This window comes from Emys orbicularis, chromosome 9 (genome assembly GCF_028017835.1).
Source record: "Emys orbicularis isolate rEmyOrb1 chromosome 9, rEmyOrb1.hap1, whole genome shotgun sequence".
Lineage (NCBI taxonomy): Eukaryota > Metazoa > Chordata > Testudines > Emydidae > Emys > Emys orbicularis.
The window spans coordinates 21,893,701-21,909,453 of record NC_088691.1 but is presented as its reverse complement, the minus strand read 5'-3'; the positions used below and the strand labels follow the sequence as shown (position 1 = coordinate 21,909,453).

The window sequence follows — 15,753 nt, the reverse complement described above, 5'->3', positions numbered from 1 at the left end:
GCAACAACATTCTGTAGTTTGAGATCAGTACATAGTAAAAAAGAGGGAAAGCACAGAATCAAAGGCAGGGATATTGGTTAATGCCACTTTGGGGAATTCTGGTCCAGGAGACTTGCTGGAGTCCTTTAATATCAACCAAAGCCAACATGGATAGGTTAACCGGGCTGTGAGCTTCACATCGGGGAACTGTCCAGCAAAACACCTCCTGAAAAAATACCACAGCCTTAGCACTGAATGTGGCAGGTGGATACAAAGTCAAATAACCACCACACCAAGGACCCTGCTATCTCTTTCCTGTTCTATGGAAAACCTCTTTCTGCTGGAGGGTGGGAAAAGGCACCAAACTTCTATAAATAATGTTGCCATCTTAATTTGGTAATTATGCCCAAGGCTATTTAATGTATTTGCACAGGACCATGGGGCACTGGGACAAGTTGCAGACAAATAGCAATTGTATCTCTTCAAACTAATTAGTGATCTCTTTTACCTCTCCATAAAAGCATTTCATGTCTTTTGTGCATAAGGAGAAGAAAACAGAACCCTAAGATATAAAGGTAAACAAATTCCATGGTTCAAGACAGAAACCGATCACCTGAGCGGCTCAGGAAGGAACATTTTCCCTTTGTATAGTTCATTGGCCAACTGAGCACTATGGGTATTTTTATTGTCATCAGATATTTGGCCACTGCTAAAGGCAGGACACCAGACTAAAGTGACCCATGAGATAGACCTTACAGATAATATTCATCCCAAATTTAGCCCCATTTTAGGGTAGTTAAGCATTCATTTGAAGACTGATCCTAATTTCCTCTGGGCAAATTCATTATCCATAAATGTTCACAGAATGCTTTGGCAGAATAACTTTCAGGCTGTGGAATGTTCAAACCCTTCACTTGAGTTAGTCACTATTCATCGTATGTGGTAGTTATTATTTTGTGCTAAAGTAGCCCTTAGAGGTGCCAACCAAGGCTAGGGGGCCTCATGTTGCTATGCAGCGTACATATACATAACAAAAAGTCCTCTGCCCCAAACAGCTTACAATTCATGTAAAGTGCGGTTGGCAAATAAGTCAGATGATTTAGTTTCTACTATCTGATTGGTTCCTGAAAGTTTTTAACAGGACAATAATAGACAGTGGATAAGCAATATCCTAATTTCAACACAAGTTTTTGGATGAATCACCATTTGTAATAAAATTCAGGACATTTTAGAGATTCACAAACATTTTCATGACTCCCTGATGCTCATTGGAATACTCACAAATAATGAATAGTAAATCCCCATGAATCACAGCAAACCAAACTCAGCAAGTTTTTTTGCTAAAACAGTCACACGTTTCATTTTTATTTTTACTATTCAATCAGCTCTAGTCTGATCCATTATGGCAAACATAAGGGAAGCCCTACAGATCTGCGAGGTCGACTAACCCATCCCCTTCCCAGTGCAAAACAGATTCTTCTAGTCTGGTTTTGGATGTCTCCAGTATCAGGGCATCCACCACTTCCCTATGGGGAGTATTCCACAGTCATCCAGAGCTGTAGCTGGTAGGACTTTTCCACTCACAACGTGAATTTGAAAAGCAATGTGATACAAATAAATGGTTAGATCAATACAGGAGTGCAATCCTCAGCAAAGCTTTCTGTTTATGATGATAATAATATAAACAGCTTTGAACTTTGGACTAGGATAACACCTTCCATCCAAGGATCTCAAAGCACTTTTCAAACATTAAGTGTCACAGTATTCCTGTGAGTTAGGTCAGTATTTTTGCCCTCATTTTGCAGATCCGGAAAACAGAGGTACAGTGACATGCTGAAGGTCATGCTGAAGCGAGTCTGTAAGAGACAGAATTAGAAGCTAGGAGCTCTGATTTTTACTCATTGGCTGTAACCTCTAGACTACACTGCTTTCCATGAATAAGTAGTACCGTAACAGGTGTAATTCCTCGTGTACCTAAGGAGGGAATGCAGCAGTGGGGGCTCATTAGAAGATCCTACCTAAACAGAAGATTACTATGACAATGTTGCAATGCCAACCATACCAAGGGACAATTTTGCAAACCAATACCGTTCTGTTCTGTCTCCTGCAGACCACCAGAATCCATTTGTTCAGATTCACCCTCAATATCCCAAAGTGATATATGTATTGAATACTACCGAAGTGGTTGTCATACCCTGCCGGGTCACCTCACCAGATATCAAACCCAAGCTTCGACAGGTAAGTGGAAATTTCAGATTAACCCAACCCCTTAGAGATCTGGAGAGTCAAAGCCGGGTAAACAACTATAAAAAAGAGCTTGTGAAGATGGGTGAGCTTTAGAGCAAAGCTGGTGGGACTAGAAGAATGGCAAAGGCCTCCAAAATCCACCTTAATCCTTCTAAATTCTTCACGGTGCTTTATCACTGACCCCCACATGTGGCCTTTGTTAGTGTTAGACTGAGTTTATGCAAATTATTTCCCCCAACTTATTTCTTGATGTTTCTGAATATGTTGGCAAAGACAGAGGACAAGATGCTCAATCTTTTGGAAAATGAAATATTCTGTGACGAATTTGGCTCTGTCTTTCAGATGGAAAGCTAGCCAGTTTTGTAGCCTGGTACCTGCTCAGCACTCTTACACCTGTCTGTTCTATTTCACATTTTGCAGCAAAGCGCCAAACTCAGGTGTAAATTGGCGCAGCTTCCACTGCCCTCACTAGAGTTTGTACCTGCTTATGCCAGGACTGCATTTGGTCCAAAGAGCCCAGAGCCAGTTTTGCCTATTAGAGAGGGCGATGAAAGGATTAAAGCCATAGAGCCTGATTCTCGCCCACTGAACTCAATCAGGGTGTCTTCGTTGACTTCAGTAAGTGTTAGCTGAAGCCCATGGAGAGGCAGAGCCAGGAATAGAGCTGGTCTCCTGCCTCCCAACCTTGTGCTCTAAATACTAGATCATGCTTCTTTCTATTTGCATGTTGGACTGAAGATGGAAACTGTCCTACCATCCCCTGAAGAGACACAGAGTGAGAAGCGGCAATGCCATTTCCTTCACTCTGCCCTTGCCAATCTGCCTCAGCCTGTTCTGGAGAGTCCTCCTCTTGGCATAGGAAAGGAGCTAATTCTCCCTGAAAATGCAATCTTCTACCTTTCTACTGGAAGTGCTGACAAGGGGGCCAGTAGCTACCAACTGGGCTGGTGGGTTTGGTGGTGCAAATGCCTGATCTCCAGGGAAAGTGCAGCTAAAATCTTTTTGCTGCATTAACTGCATTTTTTTTACAAGCCGAACATATAAATGTAGGGCCTAATCCTGTGACACAGTGAGTCCCTCCTGGGAGGTGCTGAACGCCCTCCCCTCCTCTTGACTGCAGTATGTCTCCCCCTCCCAGGAAGCAACCAGCACCTGAAATGATTGCCTGAGATGCAGTCCCTGCTTCCATTGAAGCCAGTGGCCAAACTCCAACTGACGTCACTGAGAACAGCGCTGGGCCTTATTACATTATCCAATCTCTCTTTTTATGTATAATGGGCAGGAGATAAAGTGAGGGGGAGCGGGGTTGAGTGCATCTCCTCCTTCTCCACTTTCAGAACCCCACTCCTTCCCCTGGCTGGAATAATCAGTGCTCGCCCTTACCTTCCCCTCATCCTTAGTGGGGGCACTGAGAAAGTCCCCTCTTATTAAACCATTAGAGGGCCAAATTTGTCCCTGGAGTATCTCTGCTGACTTCACTGGACTTACCCCAGGGATGAACATGGCCCTAAAAGCTTGGCCCAAGCCCTGAAGTCCTTGGGTTTTAAGGTTTATCCCCCTGTTTACAAGGTATTGTATTATCCTTTCTCCACCTGGTGTTGAGTCAGTCTCTCCACCAGCAATTTCTCAGTACAGATGCAAATGTCCTTCATTTTGCTACAAGCTGATGATACCCATTTGGTGACGGAGACGAATGAAATCTCAGCACATTTCCCTTGTGAACTGCAAAGGAATCCAAGCCAAGGATTTTTCTGCTTTAACGGGCGGATGGGCGTGGGAGTGGAATTTATAGCCCAAAAGGAAGGTGGCTGTGGGTGAGGGAGATGTCGCCGTCAGAGAGGATGCACCCACTTGTATAGGTGTGTGTTTACCTAGGGAGTCTCTCATGCCATCCCAAACTTCCTTATATGGAAACCCCGCTCCTTGTTTTCCCTTGCCTGGGAAATTCCTGCTGCTGTGTGGAGCCACAGTGGCTGCTTCCTGTGTAAAGAGGAAGCTTGGAGGGCAGGGGGAATAAAGTGACCAGACAAATTTAGAACATCCTTTCCCAGAATTAATCTCCGATAGGCAATACAGAGGAAAAATACTGAACGGAACCTTAATGTGGGGTCAGCTCCTTTTTTTCTTTTATTTTTTGTATAAATATATATGTTATGAAGAAATGTAATATATGTGCACTGCTGTAAGGTGCCTCTTCAGTGGGGTTATTTTTTTCTTCTCTTCTTCTAACCATCAAGGATACATAGCCCTCAAACCATGAAATTCAGCTTTCTTACACTTTATTATTCTTGTAGCAAATGTACTTTTTCCATCATCAATTAAGTTCCTTAGATTACCATTATACTTTAAAATGATTGCACTCTCTCTCCTTTAAATATTTATGAGAATGGGTGCAGTTTGCTAATACTAAACAGATCCTAGCTAACCACATATCATCTGAGTCACAAGAATCCCAGGGCTGGACTTGCAATTTAAGCTTCTAACGTGTATTTAATGCTGGGTGAAAGAGTTGAAAGCTCTGAAAGATCTATTTATCCACTGAACGGGTACCACACAAGCAGTGGCGCTTTTTTTTGCCACATACTGCTCTGCCCATGTGCCTCATTACTGACTTGGAGGAAACCCTCAGAGGGCAATTCCAGCCTCCATAGCCCATCTCAGTCATTGGCCTCTTTGTTGAAACTGCCAAGAAAGGTATCAATTAAGTGCTAGTTTTGAGAATGCTATTTGTCAGATGGGCACCTGCATACTCAGAAGGCCACTGCGCAAGGAATCATCTCTATATATCTAGACTGGATTTGAACAAGATCTGAACCCCTGACCTCTGTGGAAGTCAAGATCTAATCCAAACTTCAAGTCTTAGTTCTAGCCCTATAAAAATCCTGAATCCATACAGCAAATCTTAAACCACTTTAAGGAAGTTCAGATCCAGATCTGAAATCCATAATTCCTAGGGCTCTTGTTCTACAAAGGACAACCTGTCTTATCTCACCTCCGCCTCCTAATTGCTACCGTGCAGTAACGACTCATTTGACTTTGTTCCGCTCCATGGTGAATATGAAAAGTAAGTGAACTAACGTGATGTCAGGCCAATCAGTGTCATAATTTCACCTCCAATATTATGAGTAACAGCTCCCAACGTTCAGAGCTGGAATTCATTCCAAGCAGGCTCATTTCTCCCAAACACTATTTAAATTGAACCTGTCATTCACACCACCCCAAATCCTTCCTTGTTAGGTACAGAAATTTAAACCAAGTGCAGCACAGTCATGAGAACAATAGAAGGACTAGTTATGTCACGAGCGATGTTCCCACTTGTTGTGCTGGCTCATGAAAATCCAAAACTTCCTTGGTGAAACTCTCCTCTTGATTTAGATTTGAAAGGCACATTATAAACACTAGCACCTTTCTTTTCTCTGGGGGGTAGGCACACTGTTAGTTATTACGTGGCAACCGTGGGTGCTCTGTGGTCAGCCCAAGCCTGTGTTATATTGTCATCTAGAGTTACTTCCTTCCCAGCCACCGCTTCTGAACAGCCTCTGCTCTCAAAGGTGGAGATGGGATTTAGCATTTAATATGTGGTCCGGTGGCTAGAGCTGGAGATTGGGGGTCTGGACTCCTGGTGTCTATTCCTGGTTCTGTCAGAGACTCACAGTGCGATATTGAACAACTCCTTTAGCCATCCTGTGCCTCCATTTGCCCAGCTGTAAAATGGGCATGGAGGGGTGAACCTCAGTGAGTGCCAGTCATTCCACCCACCCACCCCCCTCACCATTAGTCTTTGATTTCCCATACCTAATTTTTTTCTACAATTTAAATCCAGAATTTTTCAAGGTTGGTTTTTTAAAAATCACAAGATTTTTTAGTTAATGGGGAGTCTGTACTGCATGTTATCAATAAAATACCAATCATCCCCCAACTAAAAATGGCTAGTCTGGCTTAAATGGATGCTGTACAGCATACAAAATCGACATACATAGTACATATACTGTATTCGTGTACAGTATTCATTAGATTTTCTTTATTTTTAATTAATATTTTCTTACATTCTAAGGCCAGAAGGGACCATCATGATCATCTAGTCTGACCTCCTGCACCTTGCAGGCCACAGAACCTCACTCACCCACTCCTGTCACAGACCCCTAACCTCTAGCTGAGTTACTGAAGTCCTCAAATAGTGACCCGAAGACTTCAATTTACAGAGAATCCACCATTTATTCTAGTTTAAACCAGCAAGTGCCCTGTGTCCCATGCTGCAGAGGAAGGTGAAAACCTTCAGGTCTCTGCCAATCTGACCTGGGGGAAAATCCTTCCCAACCCTAAATATGGCGATCAGTTGAACGCTGAGCATGTGGGCAAGACCCACCAGTCGGACACCTGGAAACGAATTCTCTGTAGTAACTCAGAGCCCTCCCCATCTAGTGCCCCATCTCCAGCCGTTGCTATTATCAGTCACAGATGGGCCACATGCCATTGTAGGCAATCTCATCCCCTCGGTCCTTTTTCACAGTGCCTGAATCACTTTAGAAAATGTAACCCCAAGTCTCCCTACAAGTTTGGTATTATTATCCTCATTATACAGTTGGGGAAAGTGAGGCTCTGACAGATTAACCTGTTATTTGCCCAACGTCACACAAAGTCTGTAGGAGTCCGGAATAGAATCCAGCTCTGCTCCTTAAATACAAGGCTATCATTCCTGTAGGGGCTTGCTTGTTTGTACCTCTTGAGATTGCACCATTGATTCTGAATGGGTTACATATGTATCTTGTCTCCAACCAAGAAGAGATATGGCTACCTTTCTCTCTGCTGTGTGAGCAAGGGGAAAATCTCAGCCGTCTCCATCTGCCTCTTCTTTTTCAGCTTCCTTCTTCTTCTTCAGAGTTCAGCTACTGGAGGATGGTGTGGGACCCCAGGAGAGGATTTGTCATCCCCTCTCCTCCTTTCCACTTCTTCAAAGCCATGCTCATGTGTACAACCAAAGTAAACGGAATTGAGTCCTCATCCTACTACATACTACAGAAAGTGGGTGAGTGACCCCTCCGTTCTGAGCAGTAACTGCTACTCAATGGAACAGAAACAATTCTAGTGCTTAGCTAAGCTTGTGGTTATTATTTCTTGGTTAGCCTAGTTCCAAGCTAACGCTTGGGGTTTATAGCTGGTATGTATTAGAGATGAGTCAAAACTGGAACATTTTCTGTACACCCACCTTCCCCCTCGAGCTTTGGTGGTTCAGATCAAATAGTACTTGGATCTGATCCACCCCTGGTTTTGAAAAATTGCCCAGTGTAGAGATGGGACAGAACTGGAATATTTTCCTCAAATCCCACCAAAGCTTTGTTGGTTTGGACATTCAAATAACCACTGCTTTGGGATATGCAAATCCAAGCAGTGGCCTCGTCTGCCCATTTCTGGTATTTGTGGAACTTACAAGATCATGATATAAAATCTCATGTAAATGCTCATTTGCAAACCTCACGGTTTTTGTTTGGTTTCTCTTGGCACTTTACCACATGCTCTCCATTGTGTTTCGAGATGGGCTCCAGCTGCAGAAGTCAACTCTGGATTTTGAACACTGAGGTGTTTGGGACTGAGGCTTTATTTGAGCCCATTTCTAATAATGTGCTCCTTGTTTTGTGTATATTTTCTTCATCTCCTCATAAATTTTAAACTTTACTAGGCAGGGTTCGCTGTGACTTCATTTCCACTAGGTCATGGTACCCTTCTCAACAATTAGCTTTAGCTTAAAACAACAGGCAAGGAAATTTGTATGGCAGCCAAATGGAGGTTCTGGATAGCTCTTTTTTCAGCGCTTGGAGTAATTATTTGCTACATATGTCACAGAATCAAAGATGGGAAGGCCTGTTAGGTCATCGGACCCACCTCTTAAGGGCCAATGTAGGATCCACCCCTAGTCCCTCTAATAGGGAAGCACCCTGACCTAGTGGATAGTGCACTAGACTGGACTGAGCAGTTCTATTCCCCGCTCTGCCAGTGGCCTGCTGTGTGCTAGATACTTCACACCAGAGATAAAAGGACGTGAGCCCCACCCCAAGGAGTTTAACAAGCTAACATCAGACATGATGCATTGAGGGGGTAATAAGACAGTAGGACCAAGATTTTCAAAATTGAGTAGGGGCTTAGGAGTGAAGGGGTGAAGGGAAGCTGGTTTTCAGAGGGCGAGTGCTCAGCACTTTGTGGAAATCAGGCCCTTTTCTCCTATCCCCAAACTGAGGCGCCCAGCAGCACTCGTCACTTTTGAAAATTGCAGCCTAGGCAGGGAATAAGAGAAGATGGACAAGGACGATATCAATGTGATTATGTGGCCAATGATCAAGAGCTGGAGCCCCAAATGGAGGAGTAAAGAAGAGTTTAACTCCAGAAGGGAACATACTACGATCATCCTGTCTGGCCTCCTGCATAACCCAGACAATAGACCAATGAGATTAAGGTTCCTACCTAAGTGATCTTATTTTCAAAAGTGCCTGAGTGCCCAGCAGCTCCCACTGAGGTCATTAGCAGGCTAATTTCCTACAGTCCTCACAGGAGGAGCAAGATCTTGAGGAAGGATTTGAAATTTGGGTCTCCTCTGTTCTTTTCATTTCAGAGGGCAGAATACAGAACCTGGCTCTGAAAGCAAACTCCAGAAAGCTGCTGGTTGGAGATACCCTCAACCTGGAATGCAGCGCAGAGACCTTTTTCAATGGACGGATTGAATTTGAATGGCAGTATCCTAGTGGGAGAGTGAGTAGCTGACAATTTAAGGCTGTCTCTGGTTGGATTACAGTAGTCAACTGTATGGAAATGAAAGTTCTGTTCTTATGGTTTAGTAAGTCCTAATTTTGCTTTCATTTGTCATTCTTAAAACAAGCAATGGGAGAGCCACAAATGACTGTCTTTTCAGTTCGGATGAGCTGAAAACCCAGGATGCTTATGTGAACTCTCTGAGCCTCTTGGTTTGGCAAAATTGGGCTGCAAATCTCCTAACTGGATTTTTGCTACATCACTAGGAATTTTTGGTTCTGCGGGGAAAGAATAGCCTTTCCCACATCACTTCAGGCCCCCGTATGATCCTAACTGACAATGGGAAATCGAGCAGCCGCAGATGTGGCAGACTGTCTGTCTGACCATCCAGCTATCCATAAATCTAGGCATTTGTGCACTGTGTAAAAATGAATCAAAAACGAAATGGCCTTTCTCAAGCCTCACTAAAAATGTGGTTCAAGTTCTAAGCGAGGATTCAGGCTCTGCTAGTGGGGTGTAGGGCAGGGGGGTCATTTGGGGTTTGACCCCTCAGAGTGCTGAGCACTTCCTGCAAGGTGCTAAGCCCCTTCAGCACCCTCTTGGGAATCACAGGGGTGGAGCCCACGCAGTATCAAGTCTTGTTCAGGGTTGGTTCATTCATCCCTAATTAAATCTCTGCTCTTGCTAGCTGCTGAGTGCCCTGCATTCTCATTTAAGTCACTGGCAGCAGCATGTGGATTGAGCCCTAAAACTAACAGCTCTTAAAATTAGGGTAAATAAGTATTTCTAAGAAGCAGCAATTCTAAAAGTTCTCCTTGTGGAGAAAGAGCCCAAAGATCAGTGTCCCAATTCAATACAATTTTTAAAATATTCCATTTCTGGCCTGTGCAAACCCCTAAATTTGATGATTTCTGGGTTTCTGCAGCCTTGCACAGAAAACAAGAATGTTCCATGTTATCTAATGACTTGGGACCCCTCAAAAGGTTTCTTGGCAAAACTAGTGAAAGAAATTTTTTTTAAAAGAAAAGAAAAGAAAAATAACAAAAACTACAGCCTGGGTTGGAAATACCTATAGAATTTTATCAGGATGAAACCAGTGTGGTTCTACAGAATTTTCTCTTTGAAATCTATAGAATGAAATAGAAGTTGATCTTCTTTCTAGTGTCTTTCCTTGAACCATCCTCTAGGGTTCTATGTAGGAGATGTACAAATCCCTATTAAATTTTATAGGGTCAAAATTTCTATTGAAATTTACAATTCTGTATCAGGTTCTATAGGGCTTTTCCATTGGGATGTGGTTACTAAATAGATCTTTTACTATTTAACGTATTAATTTTTCTTCCCCGGACAGACTGATACTGACCAAGAATTAAATGTACACTACAGCTGGGAGTCCCAAAATAACATGGGTGAAATCCTGGCCCCACAGAAGTCAATGAGAGTTTTGCCATTGATTTCAACAGGGTCAGGATTTTAACCCCTGATTGGTTCTGTCCACAGATTTACCCACTTGCGTGGTACTAGTGAAGAGCTACTTGATTTCATTAGTTTGTAGGTCTATGGACATTAAAAGCTCCCTGAAAAGGTCTGTCTGCTGCGTCTTCTTGTGTATTATTAGTAACCAACTCTCTGGGGGGAAAGTGTAAGTGTTTCAGCGGAGGTCTTTGGAGTTTATATCTCTTAATTGAAGGGTATTTGAAACAGAATAAGCAAAAAGTTGACCCTTTTCTTTTTCTCTTTCTTCTGTCACCCAGGATCATAAGCCTACACGAATTTTGAACAAAAGTCAGTCGGTTTATAAAGGCTTCAGTAATCTGACTATCCACAACGTTACCATGGAAGACAGTGGCTTGTATATATGCAGAGCAGTCAACGTAACAGGACTGGAGACCAATGTAATGATACTGAAGGCCAATGAAACAATCACAGTATACAGTAAGTTCCGTATCTAAATCAGAATAGTGTCTGGGAAGCAGGACTGTTAAGGAGATGGACACATTTAATATGTAGGGGTCCATTAGCAATGACACCAGCTAGGATACAGTCACAAGAGTGGCCTATCAGTCCTCATGCTTTAGGACATAAACCAGTGGTGGGCAACCTGAGGTCCGCAGGCTGCAAGCGGCCCATCAGAATAATCTGCTGGCGGGCCGCCAGACAGTTTGTTTCCATTTGCACAGCCGCCCGCAGCTCCCAGTGGCTGCGGTTTGCCATTCCCAGCCAATGGGAGCTGCGGGAACTGGCTGTGCAAATGAAAGCAAACTGTCCGGTGGCCCACCAGTGGATTAACCTGACGGGCCGCAGGTTGCCCATCACTGATATGGGGTCAGGAAGAAATGTTTTCAACAAAATGTATTATAGTGTTACGGGAAGGTTATGTCTTCTTCTTAAACACACAGTACCGGTCTTTGTTAGCGACAGGATATGGGACAGTAGAGACTCATTAATTTGTTCTGGTTTAGCTGTTTTATCCTCTTAAATGTCTTTGAAAAGAGAGTAAACTTCTGAAAATGGGATGTCCTGGAATTCATCTATTTAGTCAGGAGTCACTTATATCACAGGGGTCACATTGGCTCTGTGTATGGGTAGGCCAGAATTTTCAAAAGGGTCAGCGTCCTCAGCTGGGACCAGATTTTCAAAAGAGCTCAGCAAATTGGGTGCTGAGCACCTCTGAAAGTCTGGCACCCATAGTGGGTGCTCTGCCCTTGAAAATCTGGCCCCCTTCGAGGTGAAAAAAATCAACCTTTGTCAAGGGAGGCCCCAGTTAAAATAAAAGTGGGTTATCATCAGATACCGCTGTGTAGTAGCTGTTGGTGGTGGTTGATTTTTTAAGTGGCCACCACTGCCACTAGAACCAAAATGTGCAGCGAGAGCCTGTCTCTAGTTCTGGTACATGTGTACAGAACAGATACAGCTATGGCTGAAGCTTACTGGAAGCTTGTCATTCCATTTGATTGTAGCTTCTCCTGACCTACCATGCTGAAACCCATTCCAGAGCACATTGTATTTAGAGCTGCGGGTATTTATAGCCTGACAAGAATCTTCCATGGTATGACTTTTTTTAAATATTTGTTTAAGACAAAGCTTTCCTGAGAGTTTCCTATAAGAAAGGACCTTACTACGAGGGGGTAGCAGGACACAAGTTACTGAAACTAGCTGTGAAGGTGGATGCCTTTCCCCGCCCCAGTGTTACCTGGTGAGTATCAGCCTCTTGTGCAGGATCAAGAAAATGTGAAAGGGATAAGAAAAGATATCCCGGCCACTTTCTTCAGACGTGGCAGACAATGTAGAGGGGTGGCCTTGTGACTAAATTGCTGGTCTAGGAAACAATGAAATCTGGGTTCTATTATCAGCACTGCCACAGACTCATTGTGTGATATGATCTTGGGCAAGTCACTTCACCCCTCAGTTTCTGCACCGACAGCCTGGGAATAATGATACATCCCTACCCCACAGCAGAAACGCAAGGATCCGCTCAGTCATGTGCCCATAACACACTGAGAACCACAGACAGAAAAGGACAAGAGAGCGTTGTCGGTGTTACCATTAGCAGAGCTGAGCTTAAAAGGAGCCAGTGCCTCCTGGAAAGCTGTAAGAAACATTCTCTGCATGAGAACCTCTGCCTCTTCAGCTCATGTTTTTTTCTCTCCGCTCATTTATGACTAAGGACATTCTCCTGAAAGTGGATCTTTTTACAGAAATGTTTATCTGCTCCTGCCACTGCTTCGCCACCTGAAGTCCTAATCCATGTGGGAATACTTTCTGCAGCTGCCAGCTGCACAGAGTTAGGACTTTGGTTGCAGGTGGGGAGTCAGGACCAGATGATTTCTGAAGATCCTGTTTTTTAGGCAGTAATAAAAAAAATAAAATAAAACTAAGCAAGGGGCATGCAGGAAATACTGATACATCCGCAGAATCATCCCAAAATAGAATAGAGCTCAAATGTTTCTAGAATGCTTCATGAAATCATAGACGCTGGAAAGGCAAAAGACCTATTAGACCTTCCTCTGTCAATGCAGGAAAGTCCTTCATGGCCACTGCTGCAATAGCTGAACTTACTTATGGCCTTTGTTCCCCCTATGTATTCAATTAAGTGGCTCAAGCAACATCATCTGATGGATCCACAGAACTCCACCATGTCTCCCCTCAATCCACCAATGCCAAGAATGTGGCATCAATCACACACACACACACACACACACAGAGCAAACAAAGGGGAATCATCGCAAAATCCTGTGGGCCAATCAAAGGCTACTCCAGTGTGACTATAACACATCACCATTTAATACAAGATGCAGCACTTCAACAACCATAGGAAGCACTAACTTCCATCATCTCCCCTTTGACTTCTTTCTCCCCTCTCCCTCCCCTTCCTTTCTGCCTCTTTTTATGGTGAGGGGAAATGTTGGCCAAGACCACCAGCATTCAACCCCTAATCCATTGCCTAGAAACCAGACAGCTGCTCAAAAGCATGCTCAGATCTGTGAAAGCCCTCTGCCATGCTCAGCGTACCTTGCCATGATGCTGTGGTGAGTTGGCACCTCCACAATGCACTTTTCGTGGGCCAACAAGAAGTGCTGAGTCCAAGTGACTCAGTGGCAGGATTGGCAGACAGCAAGGAGAGTAGGTACGGTTTGGGGTTTTGTTTTGTTTTTAAATAGTAAAATTGTATGAAATTCCATGAGATTCAATTCAAATCATAAGAGAAATTAGCCAGCTGTTGCTGGGGGTGTTTTTTAAAGAGCTGGGGATATTTTATGGGATGAAGTGGGGACTTTTCCCTTTTCTTTCTACAGCAATGGTCATACTTCATGCAGAGGTTGAGAAAGGAAATGTCCATATTTGGGAGTAGTCTAAGACCACCAACATTGTCTGCCCTGTGTGTTCTATGCTGCAGCAGTGAGATGTTGATGTTGGAGTCCTCGTTAGTGCAGTTGTTTAAATTACTGTCCAGGAGACTTTCAAAACTCTCAGACTGAACACAATCACATTTCTCCAGCTGGAGTCCCTGAGAAGTTCATCAGCCTGACCTGTGGGTTGTAGTGTCTTGCCCATCAAATATTTGAAGTCCAAAAGCATCCAAACAACATCACCTCTACTTGCAGGTGGTTTTATCTATGAACTAGAGGAACCTTATTCAGATTCTTCTACCCCACTCTTTGTTGATGAAGGTTCAAGATCACAAATACTCCCTGGGAGGAAACAGAGATTTTCAGAATATTTATCCAAATAGAATAAAAACGCGTCCCCTGTATGTATACAGCCAAATTTTCAAAGTGGCCTCAGTCACCTTTAAATTGATTATAAGCTCTTGGGGCACAGACTTTGGCTGTTTCCAGTGCTGTAAAGGGCCATGCACACCCATTGCAGTAATAACAGTTAATTATAATCTGTTCCCTTAATTTGCTTATTCCAGAACTGGTGGCACAAGTTTTTGCAAATCCACAATTTGCTGTGCACATTGCAACACTTGCACTGCATATTTGTTATGCTCATCAGATGGTTAGTTGTCTACCCAATTTCAGGGCCGCCCAGAGGGGGGGGCAAGTGGGGCGATTTACCCCAGGCCCCGGGCCCCGCAGGGGCCCCCACGAGACTTTTTCGGGGCCCCTGGAGTGGGGTCCTTCACTCGCTCCGGGGGCCCTGGAAAACTCTCGTGGGGCCTGAGCCCCCGGAGCTTCTTCCGCTCTGGGTCTTCAGCAGCAATTCAGTGGCGGGGGGTCCTTCCACTCCGGGATCCGCCGCCGAAGTGCCCCGAAGACCCACGGCGGGGGGTCCTTCCGCTCTGGGATCCGCCGCCGAAGTGCCCCGAAGACCCGCGGCGGGGGGTCCTTCCGCCCCGGGACCCGCCACCGAAGTGCTGGGTCTTCGGCAGCAATTCGGCAGCAGGGGCCCCCCGCCGCCGAAGACCCCAGGCCCCCTGAATCCTCTGGGCGGCCCTGCCCAATTTGCAAATGCAGATGTTGTTGGCATGTGTCCATCTCAGTTTAAAGCACCTAGAAACTCACTTGTGCAATGTTGGACACACACTTTTGAGTATGTGACCCAGGGTTTGTATGTTCAAGTGGTGCTCTCAATACAGAGGCCAGTTACTTACATCACAGAGGGTCCTAGAATGGGCAACTTTCTGATTGTCTCTTTTCACTGCTGCTGGCTAAAATATGGAAAAAAAAGAAGCCAATGTATTCCCATCAATTTGGCGAGGATGGGTAAGGGGAATGCATGTAAGGTTGTTGTTTTTTCAATTCAAGCACTGATGGTGGATTGGGATTCCCTACAGATATTCCCATAGGACAGCAATAACAATTTACCTAGTTAAATCTGAATTTGGATAATGGCCAGCCCCTCTTCTGTGTACTAGGGCTTGCCTGCATGCAGTGCTGACAGTCTTTGTTTGAACTTCCCTCGCTCTTCAAAACAGGTATAAAGATGGCAAGCTAATCAAGGAGAACCACACTTGCTATGTACCAGATCGAACGAAGTACAAGCTGGGCATAAGGGATTTGAGACCAAAGCATGCTGGGAACTACACCATAGTCCTGAGCAACATTAAACATGGCCTGTATGAGAACCTCACCATCCAGCTGGCAGTGACAGGTAAGCACCTGATGTTTCCAAATAATTCTGTTGCTCTCTCTCATTTCACTTACGATGCCATTTTGCTCACCAGGCCAAGCGGGAACATTGAGCAGCCTTTGACATTTCTCTCTGTTTAATTGATATGATGTCAGACTCATAGAGCATGGGGGAGGGATAGCTCAGTGGTTTGAGCATTGGCTTGCTAAA

At 44.3% G+C, this 15,753-nt stretch overlaps 1 protein-coding gene across 1 annotated transcript in view; it reads left to right on the top strand.

The window, feature by feature from the left end:
• Positions 1-15,753, top strand: part of LOC135883545 (vascular endothelial growth factor receptor kdr-like) — a 183,944-nt gene that overhangs the window by 72,405 nt on the left and 95,786 nt on the right. The window contains exons 4-9 of the mRNA XM_065410731.1: positions 2,090-2,217; positions 7,087-7,252; positions 8,831-8,967; positions 10,722-10,902; positions 12,046-12,163; positions 15,389-15,564. Coding sequence (XP_065266803.1) covers positions 2,090-2,217; positions 7,087-7,252; positions 8,831-8,967; positions 10,722-10,902; positions 12,046-12,163; positions 15,389-15,564 — 906 coding nt within the window. The remainder of the gene's footprint in view (positions 1-2,089; positions 2,218-7,086; positions 7,253-8,830; positions 8,968-10,721; positions 10,903-12,045; positions 12,164-15,388; positions 15,565-15,753) is intronic.